Here is a 27237-nt window from a genome sequence, read left to right as displayed (position 1 = left end):
GGCGAGGGGTGAGTCGGGGGAGCCTGACTGGGAATCAGTTCAGTGGAGGGTGGGAGGGACTGAAGTGGATACAGTGAGAATGGGAGTCACGGGAGTCTTACTACAAAAGGGAGAAGAAAAACAGAAGGCATATGGAAGACGACGAGGGGTTCAGGAGGTCTGTGTTTAATATGGGAGCTAGTGTTTGTATGCCATGGAATGTCTAGGTGAAGCGTCTAATGGAAGTGATCCAGTAGGAAGGGAATAATTAAAAATGTAGAGGAGGAGAGGGGACGGTTACAAGAGTAAAGTAAAAAAGTGAAGAGGTTGGCATTAGGCAGCACAGTTTTTCCCTGGTAACAGGAAGGAAAGCAGGAATGCAGGTAGGTGGGTAGATTTAATGGCGTGAAATGTAGGAGGTCTTTTCTGATAGTTTTACTCCCTCTCTCACTTTTTTAAAGGAAAAGACCTTGGTCTGGCTTTTGAAATACCACCGCATATGAAGAACCAAGCCCTCTTTCCTGCCTGTGTTTTAAAGGTAACGAAAACATTTTGCCGTAATTATAAGCTACTTTGATCTGCATTATTTTATATTAATTAGTTTGCTGTTCAGTTAAGAATTTTCATGTTTTCCTTTGTTCATTGCTAGAATGCCGAACTAAAATTTAACTTCGGCGAAGAAGACTTCAAGTTTCCACCAAAAGATGGTTTTGTTGCTCTTTCCAAGGCATCAGATGGTTACGTTGTCAAATCACAGCACACAGGTATTACACCTGGGAGGGTAAGAATTTTAGGGTTGGGGTATTGATGAAAGCTCTAGTAGCAGACTTCTCATACTGAGTGAGTTACAGGTGATCCCCCTGCTGATTCAGTCACATATCTTCACTCGACACATCCATAAGTTTCAGTTCCAAAATCTAATTCATAAACTCTTTTAAGAATTTGGTTTTAGTTTAGGGATTTCGGGGAACCTGATCATGATGAAGATATCTAGTATTTATAAAATGTGTGCTTATTACGTGCCGTGGCACTGTGTTAAGTGCTTTATTGGATTATTTGGTCTTCACAACCTGTAAGGTAGTACTCTTCCCACTTTACAGACAAAGAACTTGAGGAGTAGACACTTGAAGTAACTTGTCCAAAATCACAGAGCAAGTAAGTGGTAGAACTGAAGTCTGACTCCAGAGCTCATATTCTTTCTTACCTAGTGTACTTCCTAATCTGTTTCAGTTATTTAAAGTAAGTACATTTCATAGCTTGTTTACTTTATCACTCAACATATAATCAATTGCAATTATTGCAAGTAGATTTAAAGAAACCTTAGTTCATTTTAGGAATCTTTGTTTTGTTTTGCTTGACTATCTTCTATACCTTTTGACAATTGTTACTTAAAATTTTGCTGGTGGAATATTTGTGTGCACATTTTACAAATAAAGGTATTTTGAGATATGATTGTTCTGATCTTTTTAATTCTCCTAAGGTAATGCACAGGTGTCACAAACAAAGTTCCTCCCCAATGCTCCAAAAGCTCTCATCGTTGAGCCCTCCCGAGAGTTAGCTGAACAAACTTTGAATAACGTCAAGCAGTTTAAGAAATACATTGATAATCCTAAATTAAGGTAAAAGCTTCCTTTTGTGCTCGAATGTCTATTGTCTACAGGTTTGTGGTGTTGTGGAAGAAGAAGGTAGAAAAAATGAGGTTGAAATTCAGTATGTAGACTTAAGCACATGTGTAAGTGTGTAAATATATATAACTTTATAGTAGCAATTAGTTTCTGTATAAAACTCCTGTTTACGTGATAAGTTTGATTAAATAAACAGTAAATTGAGATTTTTTTTTCCTATGTCTCTTACATGAAGAGTTGTGGTTTGTAAAACAGTATCAGAGGAAAAATTAATTTTTTTAAAGGAAGCATTTCATTCAGGTTTAGATTCATCCTTTCATTTATACAGAAAATGCATTACTCTGTTTCTAGAATGTTGGTACACTTAATTTGGCATGGTTAATTCTAACCTGTCTCACAGTGGGGACCTTCCATTTGGTCACTTAGGCTGGTCACTATCTAGTTAGAGTTTCTGCTGTTAGAGGCAAACCTTAAGTTAAGTGATCTTGTGGAACTTCTTGCTCAGTAGCAATCCCTTTTAACTTGAGGAAAGCCATCCCATACCAATAAATTACTGCCAGTTGATTTACCACTTGAGTTTTATTGATTTTTGTTTTGACCTTTTTTATTAAAACATAATTCACACACCATAAAATTTACCATTTGAAGCATATAATTCAGTGATTTTTTAATACAGTCACAAGGTTATGCGGCCGTCACTGCTATCTAATTTCAGAAACTATAAATTACTGACATGCAGCCCTATCTTTTTAGCAGGTTTTCTAGGTTCATCCACTCTGGTCTGTAGCATTTATTGCTGAAAAGTATTCTGTTATATTCATATATCACATTTTTGTTTATCCGTTTATTAGTTGATGGACATTCTACTTTTTGGCTACTGTGCTGTGAATATTAGTGTACACGTTTTCTTGGAGACATACATTTTCATTTCTCCTGGATTTATAACTAGGAGTGAAATGGCTGGATCATATAGTAGCTTCAAGTTCTACATTTTCAGGAATCACCTAAGTGTTTTCCAAAGTGGTAACACCATTTTACATTCCTACTAGTAATGTATGAAGGTTCTGATTTCTCCATCCTCACCAACATTATTATCTGTCTTTTTGATTATAGTCTATCCTAACGGGTGTGAAGTGGTATCTTGGGGCTTTGATTTGCATTTCCCTAATAGCTAATGATATTGAACATTTTTTAGGTTGCCTATTGGTCATTTATAATATATCCAAGTTCTTTGCCTCTTTTTCAATTTGGTTATTTGTCTTTATTGCTGATTCATAAGAGTTCTTTATATATTCTGACAAACATATGTAAGACTATCTATTATGTATATGATTTGCAAATATTTTTTCTCATTCTCTGAGCTGTCTTTTCACTCTCCTGATAGTGTCCTCTAAAGTACAAGAGTTTTTAGTTTTGATGAAATCCAATTTATCCATTTTTTTCATTTTTTTCTTTTGTTTTTGGTGTGTATAAGGAGACTGCCTAACCAAAGGTGAAAATTTACTGCTGTGTTTTCTTCTAAGGGTTTTTATATTTGGCCTTATTTAGGCCTGTGATTAATTTTGAGTTAATCTTTGTGTATGATACAAAGAAGAGGAATAACTTTATTCTTTTGCATGTGCATATCTGTTTGGTCCAGCACCGTTTGTTGAAAAGCCTATTCTTTCCTCCCATTGAATTGTGTTAGCATAACTCAATCTTTTAACTTAAACAGCTTTGATTTTTTTTTTTTAAGTATTTGGAATGAGAAAAATTCAAACAGCACAGAAGGATATTCTGGTAAAAGTAACTCTTCTTCCACCCCATCCCCAGTTTTTAGTTATCCTATGCAGAGACAACATTTTAAAACTGATATTTGTATATTCTTTCAGACATTTTATACACATACAACCACTTATGTTTAAAAAAGTAGATTGAAGCCAGATTTTGGAGCACCTGGAATTATCAGGAGATGTAAATGAGGACCGACGTTATCTGTGTTCAAGCTACAGCACTCTCCTCAATTGTTGTGCTGTGCTTTCACATTTCATGCAGCTACTGGAATTGAAGTGCTTGTTTCTGTCCTTCGGCTTTGTTGTAGATTCTTTCTCAGTTACTCATCCAACCTTAATTTCCATGCACCTACTAGGAATGGATACAAACCAATAAGTTTTAGTATTTTTTTATTTTGTTATCATTAATCTACAACTACATGAGTAACATTATGGTTACTAGACTCCCCCTATCATAAAGACCCCACCACATTCCCCATTACAGTCACTGTCCATTAGTGTAGTAAGATGCTATAGAATCACTACTTGTCTTCTCTGTATTGTACCGCCCTCCCTGTGCCCCCCAACTACACTATGTCTGCTAATTGTAATGCCCATTTTTCACCCTTATCCCTCCCTTCCCACCCATCCTCCCCAGTCCCTTTCCCTTTGGTAACTATTAGTCCATTCTTGGGTTCTGGGAGTTTGCTGCTATTTTTTTCCTTCAGTTTTTTCTTTGTTCTTATACTCCACATATGAGTGAAATCATTTGATACTTGTCTTTTTCCACCTGGCTTATTTCACTGAGCATAATACCCTCTAGCTCCATCCATGTTGTTGCAAATGGTAGGATTTGTTTTCTTCTTATGTCTGAATAATATTCCATTGTGTATATGTACCACCTCTTCTTTATCCATTCATCTATTCATGGACACTTAGGTTGCTTCCATTTCTTGGCTATTGTAAATAGTGCTGCGATAAACATAGGGGTGCATATGTCTTTTTCAAGCTGGGCTGCTGCATTCTTAGGGTAAATTCCTAGGAGTGGAATTCTTGGGTCAAATGGTATTTCTATTTTGAGTTTTTTAAGGAATCTCCATACTGCTTTCCACAATGGTTGAACTAATTTACATTCCCACCAGCAGTGTAGGAGGGTTCCCCTTTCTCCACAACCTCGCCAACATTTGTTGTTTGCCTTTTGGATGGTGGCGATCCTCACTGGTTTGAGGTGATATCTCAATGTGCTTTTAATTTGCATTTCATGTACCTGTTGGCCATCTGAATTCCTTCTTTGGAGAAGTATCTGTTCAGATCCTCTGCATGTTTTTTAATTGGAATATTTGCTTTTTGTTTGTTGAGATGCGTGAGCTTTTTATATATTTTGGATGTCAACCCTTTATCGATATGTCATTTATGAATATATTCTCCCATACTGTAGGATGCCTTTTTGTTCTGTTGATGGTGTCCTTTGCTGTACAGAAGCTTTCCAGCTTGATATAGTCCCACTTGTGCATTTTTACTTTTGTTTCCCTTGCCCAGGGAGGTAAGTTCATGAAGTTCATGAAGAAGTTGCTCATGTTTATGTCCCGGAGATTTTTGCCCATGTTTTTTTCTGAGAGTTTTATGGTTTCATGACTTACATTCAGGTCTTTGTTGCATTTCAAATTTACTTTTGTGTATGGGGTTAGACAATAATCCAGTTTCATTTTCTTAAATGTAGCTGTCCAGTTCTGCCAATACCAGCTGTTGAAGAGGCTGTTGTTTCCCCATTGTATGTCCATGGCTCCTTTATCATATATTAGTTGACCATTTATGTTTGGGCTAATGTCTGGAGTCTCTGTTCTGTTTCACTGGTCTGTGGATCTGTTCTTGTGCCAGTACCAAATTGTCTTGATTACAGTGGCTTTGTAGTAGAACCTGAAGTTGGGAAGTGAGATAACCCCCCCACCCCCACCCCTGCTTTATTCTTCCTTCTCAGGATTGCTTTGCCTATTTGGAGTCTTTTGTGGTTCCATGTTAATTTTAGAACTATTTGTTCCAGTTCATTGAAGAATGCTGTTGGTATTTTGATAGGGATTGCATTGAATCTGTATATTGCTTTGGACAGGATGGCCATTTTGATAATATTAGTTCTTCCTATCCATGAGCATGGGAGGAGTTTGCATTTGTTAATGTCCTCTTTAATTTCTCTTAAGAGTGTCGTGTAGTTTTCAGGGTATAGGTCTTTTACTTCTTTGGTTAGGTTTATTCCTAGGTATGTTATTCTTTTTGATGCAGTTGTGAATGGAATTGTTTTCCTGATTTCTCTTTCTGCAAGTTCATCGTTAGTGTATAGGAAAGCAACAGGTTTCTATGTATTAATTTTGTATCCTGCAACTTTGCTGAACTCACATATTAGTTCTAGTAGTTTTGGAGTAGAGTCTTTAGGTTTTTTTATGTACAATATCATATCATCTGCAAATAGTGACAGTTTGACTTCTTTACCAATCAGGATGCCTTTTATTTCTTTGTTTTGTCTGATTGCCGTGGCTAGGATCTCCAGTACCGTGTTGAATAAAAATGGGGAGAGTGGGCATCCCTGTCTTGTTCCTGATATTACGTGAAAAGCTTTCAGCTTCTCACTGTTAAGTATGATGTTGGCTGTGGGTTTGTCATATATGGCCATTATTATGTTGAGGTACTTGCCCTCTATACCCATTTTGTTGAGAGTTTGTATCATGAATGGATGTTGAATTTTGTCAAATGCTTTTTCAAGCATCTGTGGAGATGATCATGTGGTTTTTGTCCTTCTTTTTGTTGACATGGTGAATGATGTTGATGGATTTTCGAATGTTGTACCATCCTTGCATCCCTGGGATGAATCCCACTTGATCATGGTGTATGATCCTCTTGATGTATTTTTTAATTCAGTTTGCTAATATTTTGTTGAATACTTTTGCATCTATGTTCATCAGGGAGATTGGTTTATAATTTTCTTTTTTTGTGGGGTCTTTGCCTGGCTTTGGTATTAGAGTGATGCTGGCTTCATAGAATGAGTTTGGAAGTATTCCCCCCTCTTCTATTTTTTGGAAAATTTTAAGGATAATGGGTATTATGTCTTTTCTATATGTTTGATAAAATAGCCGTGAATCCATCTGGCCTGGGGGTTTTGTTCTTGGGTAGATTTTTGGTTACTGATTCAATTTCGTTGCTGGTAATTGGTCTGTTTAGATTTTCTGTTTCTGCCTTGGTCAGTCTTGGAAGGTTGTATTTTTCTAGAAAGTTGTCCATTTCTTCTAGGTTATCCAAGTTTTAGTATTTTAATGCTTTATTATTCTGTTATTTATTTCAGGGAGCTTCTGATAATTGGAGGTGTTGCAGCACGGGATCAGCTCTCTGTTTTGGATAATGGGGTAAGTTCACTTTTTCATTTTTAAAAATTAACATTAACAAGCACAGTCGCAGGGGGGCCATCAGGTGAGAAATTGGGGATCAACAGAGGTGAGGCTTAGAACCTCACCCCCCTGTTTTGAGAGAAATCTTCTGCATCCGTAGATGTTTTGTTGCCCTTGTCTAGCTTGGATTAACACTTAGTCTGTAGGCACACACCTGATCATCTACATTTGCCCTCTTACAGCACTAAATTATGTTATCTACCTTTATCTTGCATCTACCTACCACTTCAGCATTTTATTAAAAATAATAATAATAATAAGGGAGAAATGTGGGATTCACATATAAATGAAGTATAAAAATCAAGTGAATAATCATATTTGACTTGATTGTTTATAGTTCATGATGCGTGATCAAAACCGAAAGTTTCCGTTCACCATGTAAGAACTTACTCACTATGTAAGAACTTGTTCACCATGTAAGAACTTGTTTGTTATGCTTCAGAAGATTGGAGACTGTTGAGAATTAGGCTTGGGGTTAATTAATGATTGTGCATTGTGTCCCCTATACAGAATTTTATTGTTGTTAACAACCATTTGATCAATAAATATGAGAGATGCCCTCTCAAAGAAAAAAAAAGTTTAAATTCATTTTGCATTGTGGCTCAATACATACATGTCTTTTGTTGTAAACCCAGACAAGTTTCACAAATTAATTCTGATCTTACTATATGCAGTGTATTCTGACATTTGTTATTGTGTTATTTTCTATTTTATTCTGTTCTTTTAAATTAAAAGACTGCTAGTTGCCACTCAGTGAAAAAAAAAATTAACATTATGGGTTGTGGCAGTATAGTTCACTGTCTTTCAAGAAAAATGAGACTGAAATTAGATCAAGGACAAAAGAGTGCTATCTGTTCAAAAACATCTTACAAGTTTGCCTTTTTTTCCCTCAGAAGTCACAGTAGTCTCTTCCAAGCCCCGTATACAAAATTCCAGCATACATGAATTTTTTTTGTTCACCTTCTGAACATCTGAGAATTTCCTTTTTGCTTTTATGAATTAAGAGTCATTTCTTTTGGGGGTAATGGACAAAAAAGAAGCCAGAATTAAGAATAGAAATGAAGATAAATTGGATTTCAGAGAATGTAGAAGTTTTGTCACTGATCCTTGGGAAGGATGAAGGATAATAAGACAGTGATTCCAGTAGGAGGGAGATGAGTTTGGACATCTGGCTAATGGCAGATCCTAGGGGCTCCATCATGCAATTACACAGAACAAAGCTGAGACTGTGATCTTCATTATTGGGAGAAAAGTTTGGGAAAATCTTAACTGTCCTCATTAATTCTGTGAGCTAAATACAGGTATGACTTCATAAAATACTTTATGTATTTCATATATATAAAAGTAACTTTCTCCTTACAAATTTCTATTTCCTTTACTAAATATTTTATCATTTAATCTAAGCCACCTGATGCTTAGTCATGGTGAGCAAACATGTCCACCCTCCTGTTCTATTGTGTCCCTGGTAATGAAATTTTATACTGCATGGTTTAGATTTGACCTGGTATGACATATTAAGAGCAAGGATTCCTATTACTGTATTTGTTTATACTATTCTAAGATAGTAATATTGCTTGGATATGTTCTTATTTGATATATTGTATTTTAGTGATTTTAAGAGAGATTTAATATGTTTTTTTCCCAGTCTTGTTTCCTCAAACCCAAATCTATTTTCCTCATAAGCTGTTAAGTTTCTTAACTCATATTTTCCAGCTACAGAGCTTTTAGAGAACTGTATCTGCTTTTGTCAGTCATACCTAAAATTTGGTACTGGCTGAAGCCAATGGCAAAGTAAAGGTGATGTTATTCTGTAGCTTTCTTGGCAGGGTTCAGGTTTGTTCTACTCTGGGGCCCTGATACTCTCTTCTTTCCATCGGATATTCCCTATTTCTGTTATCTCCCTCCATCCTCTGGCACAGCCTTAGCTCTGTGTTATGTCTTATGCTGGGGCAGAAGTCAGCTTTTGAAATGAGAGAGTAGAGCTAGTTAATTTTTTGATACTTTAAAGTTACACAGTTATGCAACATGTGCAATTAAGGCCTGAAGGAGTAGTTAGTGCTATTACACAGGTCATATAAGTGTTTCTCTCAGGTTTTTCCAATTTAATTCACTTTTTTTTTTTAAGCCTGAGAAACCTGTCTGTTTTCATGCTGACATTACCTCCTGAAATTGAGGAGGGAGGGCACTCACATGGTAGGTTAGAATCCTGTAGTAAAGAGATGTTACGCTTAGATCCAGAATGGTGTTTTAGTCATTGCTGTTTACATCACCTGTCATGGTGCTTCCCACATTGCTGATTCTTAATACATAGAACAGATTGTATCTTCATGTTCTTGGATAATATTCTCTTGTTTGAACTGAGATTTGCTTATAGTTACTAATACAAATGAAACAATAGCTTCAGAAATGTCTGCTTACTTTTCAGGGGACTATAATGCCTTGTATTGGATCAGATTAAGAGTCCAGCACAGTATGCTACTCTTTCAGGGGGTGAGATAATTGGGTTACACATTTGTTAGGAGAAAGTTCAGTTTTTAGTCTGCAGTGGAGAAAAAAAAAAAAAAAAATTAAGTAAAAAAAGAATAAAAGTGAGTTTTGCCTGTTGTCAAAGAGAAGTTTCAAATTACCTAATTTATTGAATTATGTTGTATAACACCTTATTTGTGCTCAGACACATATATCCATACATACAAAGATATTTTACCTTTATTGACTACTTTCTAGAAATGCACCAGCCCTTGTTAATTGTGTTGCATACATTTTCTTACTCAGTACTCAAAATAACTGAGATTAAGTAACTTGCCCAAGATCTTATAGGTCATAGGGTAGAGCTTGCTTTAAAGCCCACGTTCCTAATCACTACACCCTGTTGGCTTGATTAAAAGATGTGTGTGTTCGTCTGTGTGTGAATGGAAAAATTTTCATTATTTGTACTGACATGGTGTTTTATTAGACTATTCTCTGTATGTTTGAAAGTTTTTACAATAAAAAGTTAAATATAACTTGTTCTCATTTGAGTTAGTCCTTTCCTCGTATTTGGACTTTAAGTTTGAATCCCAGTTGGGGACTTATTAGCTGTGTCATCTAAATTTCTATGACTTTAGTATTTCAAAGTTACATTTCCTCATTTAAAAATAGTAGTAATAATAGTAGTGCTTTTCTTAATGGTAACATCAGATGACAGTACTTGTAAAAGATGAGCACAGTGCCTGTTCATTATAAGCACTTGACAAATAGTAATATTGTTTCCCTGGATAGAGTGAGATGTCATTATTAACACATTTATCGAGCACCTGGCACACAAAGCATCAAGTACTTTATGTATCTCATCTCTTAATTATCACAACCATCTTTCAAATCAGAAGGTATTTACCATTTCAAAAATGAGAATCAAACTAGAAGAGATTGAGTAAATTGAGGTCTCACAGCTGGTGACAGCAGAACTGGAATTTGAATCCTGGTTAAATTTCAGAGTTCTCATAAATTCATCTTGTCACTTGGAAAATACAAATTTTATATACTAGACTATACAACCAGCTCAGGGTGTCAGAATCGGTTGCCAAAATCTTCACATTAATTTCAAACCAAATGTAGGAGTTGCATTATATGGTGTTACCTGTAACTTCTGTTTTGCAAATTTAGAGTTCACTGACTACTTCAGTACACGTTTTGTAAGCAGATCATTGTTGTTTGCTATTTTAAGGTGTTAATAACAGTTCATCAGTTTTCATTAGGTGCTGCTTTTGATATTTTTCAGGTAGATATAGTCGTTGGAACTCCAGGAAGACTAGATGATTTGGTGTCAACTGGAAAGCTGAACTTATCTCAAGTTAGATTCCTGGTCCTGGATGAAGCTGTATGTTGAAATGCAGTCATGCTTTTAAAATATGTTTACTTATGTGTTTGCAAACACATTAATGTAAAGCAATGAGGAAAAAAATACAATTCAGTCATGATACCAATACCTAGAGATAATCATTATACCAGCTTGGTATATTTTCGTTCACTCCTTGTGTTTATGTATATTATTATAGTAGTTGAAATCAAGCTATCTGGAATATGGGAAATCTTCTTCTTTTTTTAATAAGTATTTCATGGCATTATTTGTAAACAATTTTTAAAGTCTGTCTGATGGTCTTACTGTATGGATACTTTGTGATTTACTAAACCTCTCTTGTAGCCAAGTGTAGGTTTGTTTTTTTACTCCATACAGCTATCTTTGTAAATAAATTTTTTTCACATTATGGATTATTTCCTTATGTCATAGTTGGCAAAATATGGGCTGTATGAAAGGACATTAATGTGTTTAAGGCTCTTCAGACATACTTCTAGATTACTTTCAAGATGGGTTGAAGTAGTATTTTAGCACTGAGGGTTTTTCTTACTGTTTTTTCATATTAAAATCATACGCTTCAGGACGTGGTAGGAGCTGTTAACTCTCCTATTCATTCTAGAATACTATAGTATAGTTTCTGGTGTGTTTATTGTCAGCTTTTTCATATTTAATCACATGGAATTGAAATTTGAATTTATGACTTGTTTTTAAATATCCAATAGAAAATAATCATTTTGAAAATATGGGGCTATGTATGTGCATGAGTTTAGATTCTGTATTTAACCTTTTGTATTTGATTTAGAAATGAAAGATTTATGTGGGACGCAACAAAGGCTGTGCTAAGAGGGAAGTATATTGCAATACAGGTCTACTTCAGAAAAGAAGAACAATCCCATGTGAACAGTCTAAACTCAAAATTAACGAAACCAGAAAAAGAAGAACAAGTGAGGCCCAAAGTCAGTAGAAAGACATAATAAAGATTAGAACAGAAGTAAATAAAATTGAGAGAATAAAACAATACAAAGAATCAATGAAAGCAGGAGCTGGTTCTTCAAGAAAATAAATAAAAAAGATAAACCTCTACCCAGACTTATCAAGAAAAAAGGAGAGTATACACACATAAACAGAATCAGAAATGAGAAAGGAAAAATCACTACCAACACCACAGAAATACAAAGAATTATGAGAGAATACAATGAAAAATTATATAGTAACGAACTGGGTAATCTAGAAGAAATGGACAACTTTCTAGATACAACCTTCCAAGGCTGACCCAGGAAGAAACAGAAAATCTGAATAGACCAATTACCAGCAACAAAATTGAATTGGTAATAAAAAAACTACCTAAGAACAAAACTCCTGGATGAGATGGTTTCACTGATGAATTTTTTCAAACATTTAGTGAAGACCTAATACCAATCCTCCTTAAACTTTTCCAAAAAGTAGAAGAGGAGGGAATACTCCCAAACTCATTCTACAAGGCTAGCATCATACTAATACCAAAATCCGGCAAAGACCCCACAGAAAAAGAAAATTACAGACCAATATCCCTGATGAAATAGATGCAGAAATACTCAACAAAATATTAGCAAACTAAATTCAAAAATATATCAAAAAGAACATCCATCATGATTGAGTAGGATTTATTCCAGGGATGCAAGGATGGTACAACATTTGAAAATCCATCAACATCATCCATCACATCAACAAAAAGAAAGACAAAAACCACATGATCATTTCCATAGATGCTGAAAAAGCATTGACAAAATTCAACATCCATTCATGATAAAAACTCACAACAAAATGGATATAGAGGGCAAGTACTTCAACATAATAAAGGCTGTATATGACAAACCCACAGCCAGCATCATACTTAACAATGGGAAGTAGAAAGCTTTTCCTTTAAGATCAGGAACAAGACAGGGATGCCCACTCTCCCCACTTTTATTCAACATAGTTCTGGAGGTCCCAGCCATGGCAATCAAACAACACAAAGAAATAAAAGGTATCCAGATTGGCAAGGAAGAAGTTAAGCTGTTGCAGATGATATGATATTGCATATAAAAAACCCTTAAGAATCCACTCCAAAACTACCAGATCTAATATCTGAATTCAGCAAAGTTGTGGGATACAAAATTAATACACAGAAATCTGTTGCATGCCTATACAGTAACGATGAACTATCAGAAAGAGAAATCAGGAAAACAATTTCATTCACAGTTACATCAAAAAATAAAATACCTAGAAATAAACCTAACGAAGGAAATGAAAGACCTATACTCTGAAAACTACAAGACACTCGAGAGAAATTAAAGAAGATACCAATAAGTGGAAACACATCCTGTGCTCATGGATAGGAAGAAAATATTGTCAAAATGTCCATATTGCTAAAGCAATCTATAGATACAGTGCAATCCCTATCAAAATACCAATGGCATTCTTCAACGAACTAGAGCAAATAGTTCTAATATTCATATGGAACCATAAAAGACCCCGAATAGCCAAAGCAATCCTGAGAAGGAAGAATAAAGCGGAGGGGATTGCACTTCTTGACTTCAAGCTCTACTACAAAGCCACAGTAATCAAGACAATTTGGTACCGGCATGAGAACAGACGCATAGATCAATGGAACAGCCTAGAGAGCCCAGATATAAACCCAAGCATATACGGTCAATTAATATACGATAAAGGAGCCATGGATATACAATGGGGAAATGACAGCCTCTTCAACAGCTGGTGTTGGCAAAATGGACAGCTACATGCAAGAGAATGAAACTGGATTATTGTCTAACCCCATACACAAAAGTAAATTTGTAATGGGTCAAAGACCTGAATGTAAGTCATGAAACCATGAAAGTCTCAGAAAAAAACATAGGCAAAAATCTCTTGAATATAAACATGAGCAACTTTTTCCTGAACGTATCTACTCAAGCAAGGGAAGCAAAATTAAAAATGAACAAACAGGACTACATCATGTTGAAAAGCTTCTGTACAGCAAAGGACACCATCAGCAGAATAAAAAGGCATCCTACAGTATGGGAAAATAGGTTTGTAAATGACATCTGACAAGAGGTTAACATCCAAAATATAAAGAACTCACATGCCTCAACACTCAAAAAGCAAATAACCCTATTAAAAAATGGGCAGTGGATCTGGACAGACACTTCTCCAAAGAAGAAATTCAGATGGCCAACAGGCACATGGAAAGATGCTCCACATCACTAAGTATGAGGGAAATGCAAATTAAAACCACAATGAGATATCAACTCAAATCAGTTAGGATGGCCAACACAGAAAAGACTAGGAACAACAAATGCTGGTGAGGATGCAGAGAAAGGGGAACCCTCCTGCATTGGTGGTGGGAATGTAAATTAGTTTAACCATTGTGGAAAGCAGTATGGAGGTTCCTCACAAAACTAAAAATAGAAATACCATTTGACCCCGGAAACTCCACTCCTACGAATTTACCCAAAGAAAACAACTTCTCAAATTCAAAAAGACATATGCATCTCTACGTTTATTGCAGCGCTATTTACAATAGCCAAGATTTGGAAGCAACCTAGGTGTCCATCAGTAGATGAATGGATAAAGAAGAAGTGATACATATACACAATGGAATACTATTCAACCATAAGAAATAAACAAATCCTACCATTTGCAACAACATGGATGGAGCTAGAGGGTATTATGCTCAGTGAAATAAGTCAGGCAGAAAAAGACAAGTGCCAAATGATTTCACTCATCTGTGGAGTATAACAATGAAGCAAAACTGAAGGAACAAAATAGCAGCAGACTCACAGACTCCAAGAAGGAACTAGGGGTTACCAAGGGGGAGGGGTGAGGAAGGTGTTGGGGGGGGTCCCGGGGCAGACAGTAGCTCAAAGAAGACAACAAGGGACTCTGTGGCGTCTTACTACACTGACAGACAGTGACTGCAATGGGGTATGGGGGGGACTTGATAATGAGGGTGAATGTACTAACCACATTGTTTTTCTTGTGAAACCTTCATAAGAGTGTATATCTATGATACCTTGATAAAAAAAAAAAGATTTAGATAATGATTAAAAAAACATGCTTTTCTCTGCTTCTCATGCAGGATGGGCTGCTTTCTCAAGGTTATTCTGATTTTATAAATAGGATTCACAGTCAGATCCCTCAGATTACCTCTGATGGAAAAAGACTTCAGGTATAAAATAACTAATGCATCTTAAATGTAGAGAATTGTTATGTATCAATGTTTTTTTTGTTTTATATTTATGTTTTGTTTTAGTGTCCATTTTCTCATTAACTGCTGTATAAAACATTTTCTTCATTACCTGATTAAATAGTGTACACAAAAGAAACAGGTATTAAAAACTTGTTTTTAGAAATAGAAGAGAAAGGAATTTGAGGAAATTACTTAGGTGTTATAAAAGATGCTAAGTAAAAATTCTTAGTTTTTTTTTCTACTTAACATTTAGAGTTTCATTTTCTAGTCTCTGAGTATTGCTTTCTCTTTGAAGGAACAGTATAGTGAGCTGTTTAAAATAGTTGTTTTCTTAGTAATTATTTCCTGAATTATTTCTCATTGTAGGAAGAATCCTAGAGTTAAAGGCATGTAAGAGAAGGGATAACTAGTAACTTATGATTTTAGATCTTCCGAAACCTTTACATCCTAGTTTTTGTAGGACTTTGTGGAGCAGATGGCATTATTTCTGTGGCAATGAGTGGCCTTAAGCTCAGAGCAAGAACCTGCCCAGTTATGTACTAGTTGCTTCAGAGTCAGGCATTGAGTTTGTTCGTAGGTTCCAGGTTTAGCACACTTTGTGCCCCACATCAGCATTCATACGGTAGAATTTAAAATGTGTATCAGAATTTTGATTTTTCTTTTTCTAGGTGATTGTTTGCTCTGCTACATTGCATTCATTTGATGTAAAGAAGCTGTCTGAGAAGATAATGCATTTTCCCACATGGGTTGACTTAAAAGGAGAAGATTCTGTTCCAGATACTGTACACCATGTTGTTGTCCCAGTGAATCCGAAAGCAGACAGGCTCTGGGAAAGGCTTGGAAAAAATCACATTAGAGTATGTACTTTATAATGCTAACATTTGTGTAGAATAAAGTTTTGAGGAACCAGCTTCCCCTTGGGCTTTTAGTGATGCTTAAAGCAACCAGATGTTGTACCTTAGAAATGGAAGTCTAGCACAATGACTAGAAAAGTTTAGGCCCTTAAGGCTCAGAATATGTGATGGGCTTATATTTTATCTTTCTCTCTATAAAGAAAATGACTTTTGTGATCATCTTCCTTGATATAATTTTTATAAACAACAGGATTACCTGTATGTATAGATCTAATTTCAGATACAATGATCTCCATTTTTTAGTAGTATTTTAATGTCCTTTTGATGTTCCTTACTTTCTTAAAAATTGATTTCATCTGTCCATCTTGTCATTTTCCCACTGTTATTAGATTTACCTCTGTATAGTAAGGGTATGTTTATTATAAATAATATTCTGAAAGCTACCTTTGCATTTTTATTACATTTAAAATTTATTACCCTTACACCTACAGTTAATAAAAGGTCTTTCTCACTCTGAAGAGTGGTTTTGCCTACAGGTTATGAACACATGCCTGAAATGCAGTCTGAGTTTAGATACAATTTTCCCTTTAAAAAAATAAAGGACACCTGTTCTGAATCATTAACCACTCCCCATCCCATTTTTATTCCTTTCCTTTTGATAGACTGATGACGTACATGCAAAAGATAACACAAGACCTGGTGCTAACAGTCCAGGTAAGTTAAAGGAATCAATAAAATGTGTTGAAAGATTTTGAAAACAAATTGGTTATTGAATTGATGCCCTGTCTGCTTGCAAAGTTAGAACAGTAAATCTGAAAATAAAAGCAACAAAAATACTAAAGAAATGGGGTAAAAGCTGATACCAGTCAACTTAGAGGGATACTAATCACTGAATTTTAGATGTTAATCTCCTGGCATCTAAGCCACAAATATTTTGGAATATAGAATTCTCATTGATCAAAGGAAACCAGCAAATTTCTCTGGTGACAGCTTTCATATAGGCCCTGAATTCCAGGAAAAATGTCATAAAGATTCTTCATATCAGGGGATCGGGTAACAAAGGAAAGTGTCTTTAGCTACAACTCGGTGAAAGATAGACAAGTGACCAAATAGTTTACTGATGGTTTTTGTGTGTAGTAAAATATACATAACATAAAATTGACCCTTTTGACCATCTTTAAGTGTGTACTTCAGGGTCATTAAGTCCAGTCCTACTATGCAACCATCAGCACCATCTGTCTCCAGAACTTTTTATCTTCCCAAATGGAAACTATATCATTAAATATTTATCAGTGTGTAAAAAGTCTAACATTACCTTCTGTTTCAATGAAGATACTTCTATGCAGAGCTGAGATGGTTTATTTCAGGTACATAGTATTTCAAAGATAAATAAAGGTACATCGTGATTCACGAATAGTGCTTAGAGAACCTAGCATAGATCTTAAACACATTAGACCGCATGTCAGATCATGTCTCAAGGGGATCCTTTGCAAGGGTTAGACTGCATTTGGTTCATGGCTAGATTCATTGGGGGGTTTTGAACAAGTATCTGAAAGGTGAATGATCTGAAATTTTGATTAAATAGAGTTCCTTTGACCTCAGTTTTATGTGCAGCTTCAAATTTAGAAGGTATATGCTCAACCAGCCTTATTGAAGGGGAGCAGAGACACTGCTAGTTTAAAATAATGTTTAATTCCACTGGTTGGGAATGCACTTTGTAAAACAAATTTTTGTGGCTTCACGTATTTTTCCTTGTAAAAGTTTTGCTTAGTTTGCACCACAACTAGAGATGACCAGAGAGACCTGTGGGTTACAGAATTAAAATTTTGCATTAGATGTTGAAGAGTTATTATAGCCCAGTTTCACCCTGAAAAATAGAGACTTGGGGATGGTGAATGAGAAATTACTAACAAGGTTTGATAAACGATTTTTGCACCATAGAGTGAAGTACAAACTTTTTGGTGGTAGGTTTGATTTAGAAAGTACAGTAATAATTTTTCAAGGGGTTAAAAATAATTGAGTAAGCCTTAATTGAGCAATTATGGAAGTAAATACAAGGCAGAGTATGATTAGTTCTCCATGAGAGGTAAGAACAAAGTTTTGTCATGAGTGTTATCTTTCTGTTTATTTGGGTGTGTGTATACGTGTTGTCCCTCATAACACATATGGATATAGGTGTTTTGGTACTCTATAAACTGGCATAAAAAACATTAAGAGAAACAAAAATGAGTGAGTGGATTATCTCACCATTTTGTCTTCTAATTTTTTGTTCTTATCTTTAATACTTTAGATGAGTCAAGCAGTAAGTCTACAACTTAATTATGTGTATTCATGACAATTCGGATTAAAATTCTGTTCGTTTATTTTTGTTTGTTATTGTGGTATTCAAGAAATGTGGTCTGAAGCTATTAAAATCCTGAAAGGGGAGTACGCTGTTCGGGCTATCAAGGAACACAAGATGGATCAAGCAATTATTTTCTGTAGAACCAAAATCGACTGTGATAACTTGGAGCAGTATTTTATGCAACAAGGAGGAGGTAACATTTCCTCACTTAATAGATTTATTTCCTCACTAAATAGATTTATTCCTCACAATTGTGTTTATTTCTGCATTTAATAGATTGCTAGTCTCATGTTGATGCAGTCTGCAATGCGTGCACAGAATTTGAAACAGTGATAGTGTATTTCTAAGTATCAGTGCTTAATCTAGTACTTTTCCATGTGATATGCCCTCGGGTAAACAATGAGATAGGTTTCCACATAGGTACAGTTTCAGTATATAGTGAACATGAACCAGCATTCTAAGGCTCTTGTATCATTTGAAAGAAGGGTAAAGTGATTGATTAATGTTAACATATCAAGTGTGATGATTCAATAGTAGAATGTTTATCTTCTCTAATTGTGTATGTAAATGAGGAGAAAAATCTTAATCCAAAAAAGGCTTATAAAGAAAGAAGAAAAAAATTGAGAAAAAGCAGTACAGTTAGAAATTACAGAGTAAGAACGGTTGGGGGAAAATCTGAATATGTGGGTAAACACTGCAATATGTATCAGTGGACTGAAGTCGTCCGGTTAAATGGCATAGATGGTTAGACTGAATGAAATCCAGGTATATGCTGTTTACAAGAAACGTACCTAAAACCTGAGGATGTGGAAAGATAAAAAGACTGAAACAATATTTATATGTACCAGCTAAAATATCAAAAGAAAGTTGGTCTAGCTGTTTTAGTAAGAGATGACAGTAGACTTTAATGCAAAAATATTAAAATAGTCACTATTTAATATTCAATCTATAATGAAGATGTAATAATTCTGTTTTTTTATAACATCAAATTTATGAACCAACATGAAGAAATGCTCAACATAATTAGTCATTAGGGGAATGTAAGGTAAAAATAACCATGTAATACTGCTGTACATTCATTAGAGTGACTAGATTAAAAATGCACCACCAGATTTGGGCTAGGATGTGGAACAACTGAAACACTCCTGCACTGTTGGCGTATAGCCACTTTACTAAAAGGTCTTCACAGTTTTTGTAAAATTAAACATTGCTGTCTATGGCCTAGCAATTTAACTCTTCATTATTTACCCAAGATAAGTGAGGACATATATTATTAAAAGATGTGTGCAAGAGTGGTCACACAGCTTTACTCATAATGGCCGCAAACCAAAAATACACTAAGTGGCCATCAGTGGCAGAATGGTTAAACAAACTGTGAACTATTCAGTGGAATAACTACTCAGCAATGAAGAGAAATGGACTACTGGCAGGTGCACAACTGTGGAGAATGTCAAGCACTGTGCTGACTGAAAGAATTCTTACACAAGCGTGTATGCTGTATGATTGCATTTATATTACATTCCCAATGAGTCAAAACTAATCATGATGTGGAAAAAAAACCCAAAACAGTGGTTGTCTCCAGGAGGGTGGGAGTGGGGATTGACCAGGAAAGGGCATGAAGGTACTTTGTGGGGTGATATTCATGTTCTGTATCTTGTTGGGGCTTTGGGCTACATACAGGTCTGCATTTGTCAAAACTCAGCAAATGTACACTTAAGATTTATGAACTCCCTTGTTTGTAACTTTTACCTGGAAAGGAAAACAAAACAAAAGAAAACAAAAAACGTGAACAAATACTGCACTCTAGTTAGTGATAATGCATGCTCAACTGTCTACTGGTATCTGTGGTTTGCGTTGAAGTCCATCAAAAATATAAAAATAAGTTGATAGAGGAATAAAGGGTTAGACATATGTGGTAAGGCAAGTATAGTAAATGTTAATGGTAGAATTTAGGTGTGAGCACATAGCTGTCCACTATTACAGTTCTTGCGGTTTTGCTTTATGTTTGAAAATATAGTAAATGTTGGGAAAATACATAAAGTAAAACTTGACCCATATACAAGGTAACAGATGAATCCCATTCTCACAGTGGGGAAGACTTTAACGTATCTCTTGTTAAAATTGATGTACATCAAGGAATGAGAAAACTCAAAAGGATATGGAAAATTTGAACTCATCGTCGCATAAAGAACACATGGTTCACTACAGTGAAGAGTTCAGTAATATTTTTCTCTCAGTCCTGGCAAACAGACTTACTTGGTGGTTTCAGTTCTAGTGACTGTTTTGTAATAAGAATTTCTTCCTGTCCTTGTTGGTTTTGAAGGAGGATTTGATGATGTGGCTAGGAATGCTGTTGATCAAACAGTAATATGCCTTAGTTTCCTTTTATCTTCCCAAAGTCTTTTGGTTACCTTTACCTAGAAAACCAGTTTTCCAAACTGTTACCGAAACCACAACCCAACATACACCAGATGCTAGGGGTTTAAAGCAGGGGAATGAAGCATCCCCCCACGCCTGCTCCGGACACTGTTGCCGGGAGTAGGCATGCGTATGTGATACTCTCCCAAACCACTTGAATCTGAATGCAGGAGGACCTCAGCTGCAAGCCTCTGGAAGTTCTGGCTAGCTGTTATTTCTCCTTTTTTTCTCCTAATCAGTTTTTGCTAGTCATTTTGGACAGAATGTATTGTTTCCTTGAGTTTCTGAAGTACAGTTGACCCTTGAATAATGTCAGGATTGGGGCACTGACCCCTCCATGTGATAGAAGGTCCACATAAAACTTTTGACTCCCCAGAAACTTAACTGCTAGTACTCTGCTGTTGACCAGAAGCCGTACTGACAACAAAAACAGTCGATTAACACATTTTGTATGTTATATGTATTATATACTGTATTCTGAGAATAAAGTAAGCTAGAGAAAAGATGTCTTTTCAAGTTGCCGCCAATCTCCAAAAAGTTTTCCAGTATTTTTATTGAAAAAAGTCCACATATAAGTGAACCCACTCATTTCAAACCCATGTTGTTTGAGAGTCACCTGTGTATTTTATTAAATCGTATATACGATGGAGAGTAAAGTGGTATAATTTGTTTTTCTGGGCATTCTCACAGTGGTGCCTACAGATTCTGTTGAGTTCTAGAAGGCTGTTTGCCCTTTGTCTCAAGACTGTACAGCTTTTGTTATTGTATGTACTTGGAGGTTTTTTTAGGATTGGCTACCACCACCCCTGCTTCTAGAGCAGCACCTCTTCATCCTTCCAGTTTGCTATTTCTATTCTGCTTTAGCCGGGAAACCAGATAACTAAGCTGCTTAGAATACTTTGAGAAGAGCAGGCTTGTGGGCATGGCCTACTAGGAAGGGTGTGAACTTCCTAACGTCTGTTTTGGTTCTTCCAAGAAAGATATCTTCTGTCTACTTTTCGGTTCTCTGTTTTATATGGAATAGGTGAATTTCTTGGTGTGCTCATGTTTTCCTCTTACTAATGCATTTTAGTTGACAAACTGTTTTATCTACTCTTACAGATTGGAAAAGGTAACTTAAAATGTCCTTCAAAGCAAATCAGTTTTAATGCTCATGGAGTTCATTTTAATGGCATTTTACCTCTGACAGAAATTGTATTAACCGTGGTTTATGGCAAGTTGACGTATAGATTTCTACAGAATTATAGAATTTCTACAGTACCACTCTAGTTAATCTGTTTTTTGACATAGTCTTAGGCTAATGTTTTCCAAGGTTAACTGTGTAATGTGCTTTTCACAGGACCTGATAAAAAAGGACACCAGTTCTCATGTGTTTGTCTTCATGGTGACAGAAAGCCTCATGAAAGGAAGCAAAATTTGGAAAGATTTAAGGTACTGATGTTTAGTTGACTGCATTTCCTTAATGCTTAATTGTATCTAGCTTTAATCAGTTCCAGTTAATATTATTAAAGCAGTTCTTGTTCCAGAATTTTCAAAATATTTCTACCCTATTGGTATATGCCCATCGTGGCAGGGCTTAGTTATCCTAACAGTCAGATGTCTCTGTCTAAATTATGTGTTCTCTATCAGCTCAACACTAGTGTAATAATTTTCAAATTAAGGAAAGTTTTAGTTAAATTCCTTCAGATAGATATTTTTAAAAGAGGCATCATTTGATAGTCTACCTATAGAGACTTTAATTTGTAGATTAATTTAAGACAGGTGTCAGACTGTGGTTTTGTGGAATTAGACATATCCTGAATTGTTTGGGGCAGAGTGGTTCAGTTATGTGCTTGCAGCACATGAAGAGGTTATAGACTGTTGGTGTAAGTAGGTAGGACTTGAGCCATTCAGAACCCACGGTCAGTTGCACCCACTCACAAGCATCTTCATCTGTTAGCACAGTTGTCTAACCCAGGGTATAGTGCAGACATTATTTTCTCTCAGACCCATAATATGAAAAAAGGTGGAAGTATTGGGTTTAGGAACTTTGGTTTATGTTTCCCTGCTGAGCGTAATCGATGTGGGTGTTAAAACATATCACGTGGCCTCATTTCAGCATGCGTGCTGCCAGTCTCTGTCCTGGGCATTGAACTGGACCAAAAGTCAGTATGCCATCTCCTCCTCCAGCTCTTTAACTTTGTTGTGTCTTAGGGCACAGATGACATCTGAGCACTATTTGGTATTTCCTTGGTAAGAGCACCAGGGCCCACTCTTTTCTTTAGGATTTTGTCTGTTGTCACAGAAAGTGTAACCTCAAGGTAAAATATCTAGTATTCTGGGAAAAGATAATGCTTATGTTTTTATACTTGTTCAGTTTTATTTTTCTTTTGAATTACCAGTATCAGTATTTCTAAAGAAAAGCCAAATTTTAGCAGTGGTTTAATATCTTCTTTAATATGTAAGAAGAGAAAAGCAAAAATGAATTATTCACCTTAAATGTCATATTTCAGCAGATCATTACTTAAAAGTTCAAGATGTGATTTGGTGAATTATGAATATCTAGACTTCTACTATAATAGTAATATATTAGTTATTAGAGGTCTCATTTAGTAGAAAGGTAGTATTTGTGTTTATTTTTTTAGAATATATACTAATAAATTCCTTTTCTCTCCTTTCTGTTCTCATTAGAAAGGGGATGTAAGATTCTTGATTTGCACGGATGTAGCTGCCAGAGGAATTGATATCCATGGTGTTCCTTATGGTAAAAAGAAAGTTTCTATGCCTCCAATTTCAATTTTATGAAATTTAAGCTGTGTAATATGTTTGAAAAATATAAAACACTGAACATCTAATACGTTTGAAAATTTTAGCAACTGATGGCAAGTAGTAATGATTTTTTTTATTTATAGTTATAAATGTCACCTTGCCTGATGAAAAGCAAAACTATGTACATCGAATTGGCAGAGTGGGAAGAGCTGAAAGGTACTGGTGTAATGTTTTTTCCCCCTTTTTAAGCTTCTGTTCTTCAGGAATAAATTCTCATAAAGACTTAACAATCTTTCAGGATGGGTCTGGCCATTTCCCTCGTGGCAACAGAAAAAGAAAAGGTAATCTTTTCAGTGCTGTATTATATTCATTGTTTGCATTGTTATTTTAGATGTTGGAAATAAAAGCAGTTTGATTTTTCCATTTACATTTAATTCAGTTGTATATGGAATGTAAGTGAATTTCTTAATGGCATCTTTTTCTCTATATTCATTGAATGGAGAAAGAGTAGGATGCAGTTTAGAAAGGCAAAATGTAATTTTCCCTAATCATTAATATAATTGTTTCTACCAAAAAGTATTTAAACCCTTCCTGGCATCATACTATTAGAAGACTTTTTCTGTGAGTGGAGTAACTTAACTATTTTGATATAATTTGATACAAATTTACAGAAAAGTCGCAAGACTAAGAAACTCCACAAACTTTGTCCAAACTAGTTGTTCGTTTTGCTTTTTGCCATTTGTGTTATCTTATAAAAAAATACTTGAACTTTATTTTTGAGGCCTGTCTTAAAGTAGCATTCTCCAATATTTACTTTTGCTTCCTTGTTTTTATCTGAGAATTCCTTTCTATAATTGATACCCAATTTAGAAAAAAAATCTTTTTTGGATTATTTTCCAAAAGAATTCTTTCAGAAAACCTAGTTAATGAGTTACGTGAGTGGTGGTAGTAATTGGATGACATACCTACAATCTGTTTTTCTTGTGCCTTGAGGACAGAACATACTAAAAAACCAATTGAGAATAAAGATGCATAGCATGTTTCAATCTCCATACATATCAGTGTTTTTTCCTTCTTTAATATAGGTTTGGTACCATGTATGTAGCAGCCGTGGAAAAGGTTGTTACAACACAAGACTCAAGGAAGATGGTGGCTGTACCATATGGTACAATGAGATGCAGGTAAGACTCACAAAAATTTATTATGATTGGTAAAAATAGACTGTGTTTATCTACAATCGTTATATCTCAGCTTTTATCTGTCACTTATGAGGAAAAGTAGTAATTGATTATAATGTTAGCTGTTATTTATAAATTGTTAACTTGTGAGTTCATCTCTTCAGAAATCTAACTTCCATTCATTCCATTCCCACTAAGTATTATATAGCCTTTTGGTTTCATGTAGTGCTGTTGTAACGCAACTCTATTGAAATGAAGTTTTTATTTGAAAATACTTTTGATTTCTTCTGCCTTTCTTAGTTGCTGTCTGAGATAGAAGAACATCTGAACTGTACCATTTCTCAGGTTGAGCCAGATATAAAGGTACCAGTGGATGAATTTGATGGAAAAGTTACCTATGGGCAAAGAAGGGCTGCTGGTGGTAAGCTTTGAATTACTTTACTTTTATTTTAAATATGAATGTCCTTTTTGAGCTTCACTTTAAGAAGAGAGTAATTTTACTTCATTATGTTAGGTTTATATTTTAGCATATTAATCATTACCCCCTTATTACTCAAGTACTCTATCCATACCTGTCTTGTAGTGTTTTTTTATTATGTGGTCTACATGTGAATGAAGGACAGCGGCTTAGCTGTTTTTCTTGTGGTAATAGTGTCTTAAGAGTAGTTGAGAGTTTATGGAATTATTAGGCAACAAGAGTATAATGGTAATTTTGAACAAAGAATCAGAAGCCTTTGCTTTAATTCAAGTAGTAACCCAGCATTGTACTTCCATTGCCTGGAATGTTCTTAGCTTATTGCTGAAAGTTTCAGTCTAAACTAGTGCTTTTCAAACCATGGAAGGGGATGGGGGAAGGGTTGGAAGGGTTACTGGGACATCTATTAGGCCTAATCATTCGTTTTATTGAGTTAATATTTTTAAAACTCAAGAGTTTTGGGGGATAACTTACCCAGTAGTACATTTTTATTGCTAGAAGCAATGTTTAAACTGATATAATTGAGCCAGAGTATTGCTGACAGGTTATTTCAAGCATGTTATTTATATTACTTTTTAATTTGTGTGTGTGATGCAGGTGGAAACTATAAAGGCCATGTGGATATTTTGGCACCTACAGTTCAAGAATTGGCTGCCCTTGAAAAGGAGGCGCAGACATCTTTCCTGCATCTTGGCTACCTTCCTAACCAGCTGTTCAGAACCTTCTGATCCTTACATACACTGAATAAGATTTGAGTAATAAAAGTCTGTAGTCTTAAAACTCTAAAACAATTACACTGCTTCCGAGCAGCAGTATTTGCAGTAACTTAAGCTAACTCTTGCATGTCAAGAAACATTAGGCTTAGGAATTCTTCATAAAATGACAACCTAATGAAAATAATAAATATGATGACTATATTTTCATGAAGGTTTATGTCTTACTTTAAAGTTATTTGATAGTTGTCTTTTTCTAAAACAGCTCTGAGTTTATGCAGTGAAGTTAATGGGTATGTGATTTGTCAGAGGACCTATGAGGAACCACTAGTGAGTATATTCTGAGTGGGGTTTTTCCTAGGAAGTGGTCCTACGTGGCCCCGATCTTGAGGTGGCTGCCTAGGTGTATATTGAAGCCGGAGGAGAGCTGTAACATGAAAGAAAACTGGATGATCCCCGGGTAGAACAGCTTGGTCAGTGGGAAGCCTGGGCTTCCTTAGAGTTGGAACAGGCTTCGTGCCTGAGGATCAACGGCTCATTCGGTGACAGTGGCAGTGAAGATGTATGTCTGAAGGTTTACCTTTTCGAGAACCTTTCTTTTCAGATGATACAAACCTATGAAGGTAAAACTATTCTGCTTTCCCTCTGAGTCTTAAAATTAAATGCATTTCTTAGAAATATGTTTTCTTGAACCCTCTTGCCTAAAATACCAGAAGAAAAAGGGAAAATTTAAATAGCTACAATTGAATTGTTAGTTTGTGCCATTTGACTCTTAGTTTATAAAATAGTTTTTTCAGGGGAAATGATTCTGCCCTAGAGATCCCTTTAGAGTATAAGCTGTCATGAGTTCTTGTATGATGCTCTGCTAACCTTTTAGTACTGAAGTTTTTTCTTTGAACAAAATCTTGAGTGAAACTTAATATGTAAATTGTGGGAAAATCATTACCATTAAAATCATTGCCCTGTATATTGAGTCATAGTTTGTGTGAAATGATTATGAGTGTCGCGACCCTTCAGGGACCGAAGCAACACGCCCAAGGTCTTGATTCTTCTTTAGGCTTTATTGTCTAATCTCTCATGGTGGTTACAGCGGTTGTCGGGAAGCTCCTCTCCCTCCCGGCGGGCTCCCTTATATTCAGTCACCCAACCAATCCTGGACAGTATCATGCGTGACCTTTAAGCGGATAGGTGTCACGTGCCACTCTAAGCGGGCAGCACGAGCTGTGCACGGGTACGGAAGTCTGCTGGGCCAATCCCCAACAGGGGAGAGGGGAAAGGGTGGTGAGCAGGAAGCAGGCGCCATCTTTAGGGCGTTGTCCAGCTAGAGTGGGGCTCAGCCTCGGGCGTAGGCCGGGCCCCCACAATGAGGATTCCATTCCCTCACATCTTACCCACTTTCCTCGGTGTTGTCTTGGAACTACCATAACCAAGTTCAAGGCTGTGTGATGACAGCTCTTTGCAGTGTTTATGCACAATAGTCACTACTTTCGAAATGCTTTTTTAATTAGCATACTGATGAAGAGAAGACTGAGGTTCAGATCATATTGGATCTGGAAGAGGTCTTCTGATCTTGTTCGTGCCCCCATTTCTTAGCTGAATTTAGAGGAATACATGCTCACACGGCCTGGTTTGTGTGACTGGAACCAGAACCTGGTTTTCCTAGTTGGAGCTTTTAC

The 27237-nt window shown here is 35.8% G+C and overlaps 1 protein-coding gene across 2 annotated transcripts in view; it reads left to right on the top strand.

Annotated features, from left to right (window-relative positions):
• Nucleotides 1-26534, top strand: part of DDX1 (DEAD-box helicase 1) — a 37272-nt gene extending 10738 nt beyond the window's left edge. For both annotated transcript variants that reach the window (XM_073216353.1, XM_073216350.1), the window contains 16 exons: nt 441-517; nt 629-743; nt 1460-1598; nt 6687-6747; nt 10547-10645; nt 14721-14810; nt 15500-15688; nt 16348-16399; nt 18076-18222; nt 21787-21878; nt 23118-23190; nt 23339-23411; nt 23494-23536; nt 24281-24376; nt 24674-24794; nt 25446-26534. In XM_073216353.1, coding sequence (XP_073072454.1) covers nt 441-517; nt 629-743; nt 1460-1598; nt 6687-6747; nt 10547-10645; nt 14721-14810; nt 15500-15688; nt 16348-16399; nt 18076-18222; nt 21787-21878; nt 23118-23190; nt 23339-23411; nt 23494-23536; nt 24281-24376; nt 24674-24794; nt 25446-25576 — 1598 coding nt within the window. In that variant the 3' untranslated portion in view covers nt 25577-26534. The remainder of the gene's footprint in view (nt 1-440; nt 518-628; nt 744-1459; nt 1599-6686; nt 6748-10546; nt 10646-14720; nt 14811-15499; nt 15689-16347; nt 16400-18075; nt 18223-21786; nt 21879-23117; nt 23191-23338; nt 23412-23493; nt 23537-24280; nt 24377-24673; nt 24795-25445) is intronic.
• Nucleotides 26535-27237: the final 703 nt, after the last annotated feature.

This window comes from Manis javanica, chromosome 1 (assembly GCF_040802235.1).
Source record: "Manis javanica isolate MJ-LG chromosome 1, MJ_LKY, whole genome shotgun sequence".
Classification (NCBI taxonomy): Eukaryota; Metazoa; Chordata; class Mammalia; order Pholidota; family Manidae; genus Manis; species Manis javanica.
This window is presented reverse-complemented; position numbering and strand designations above follow the sequence as displayed.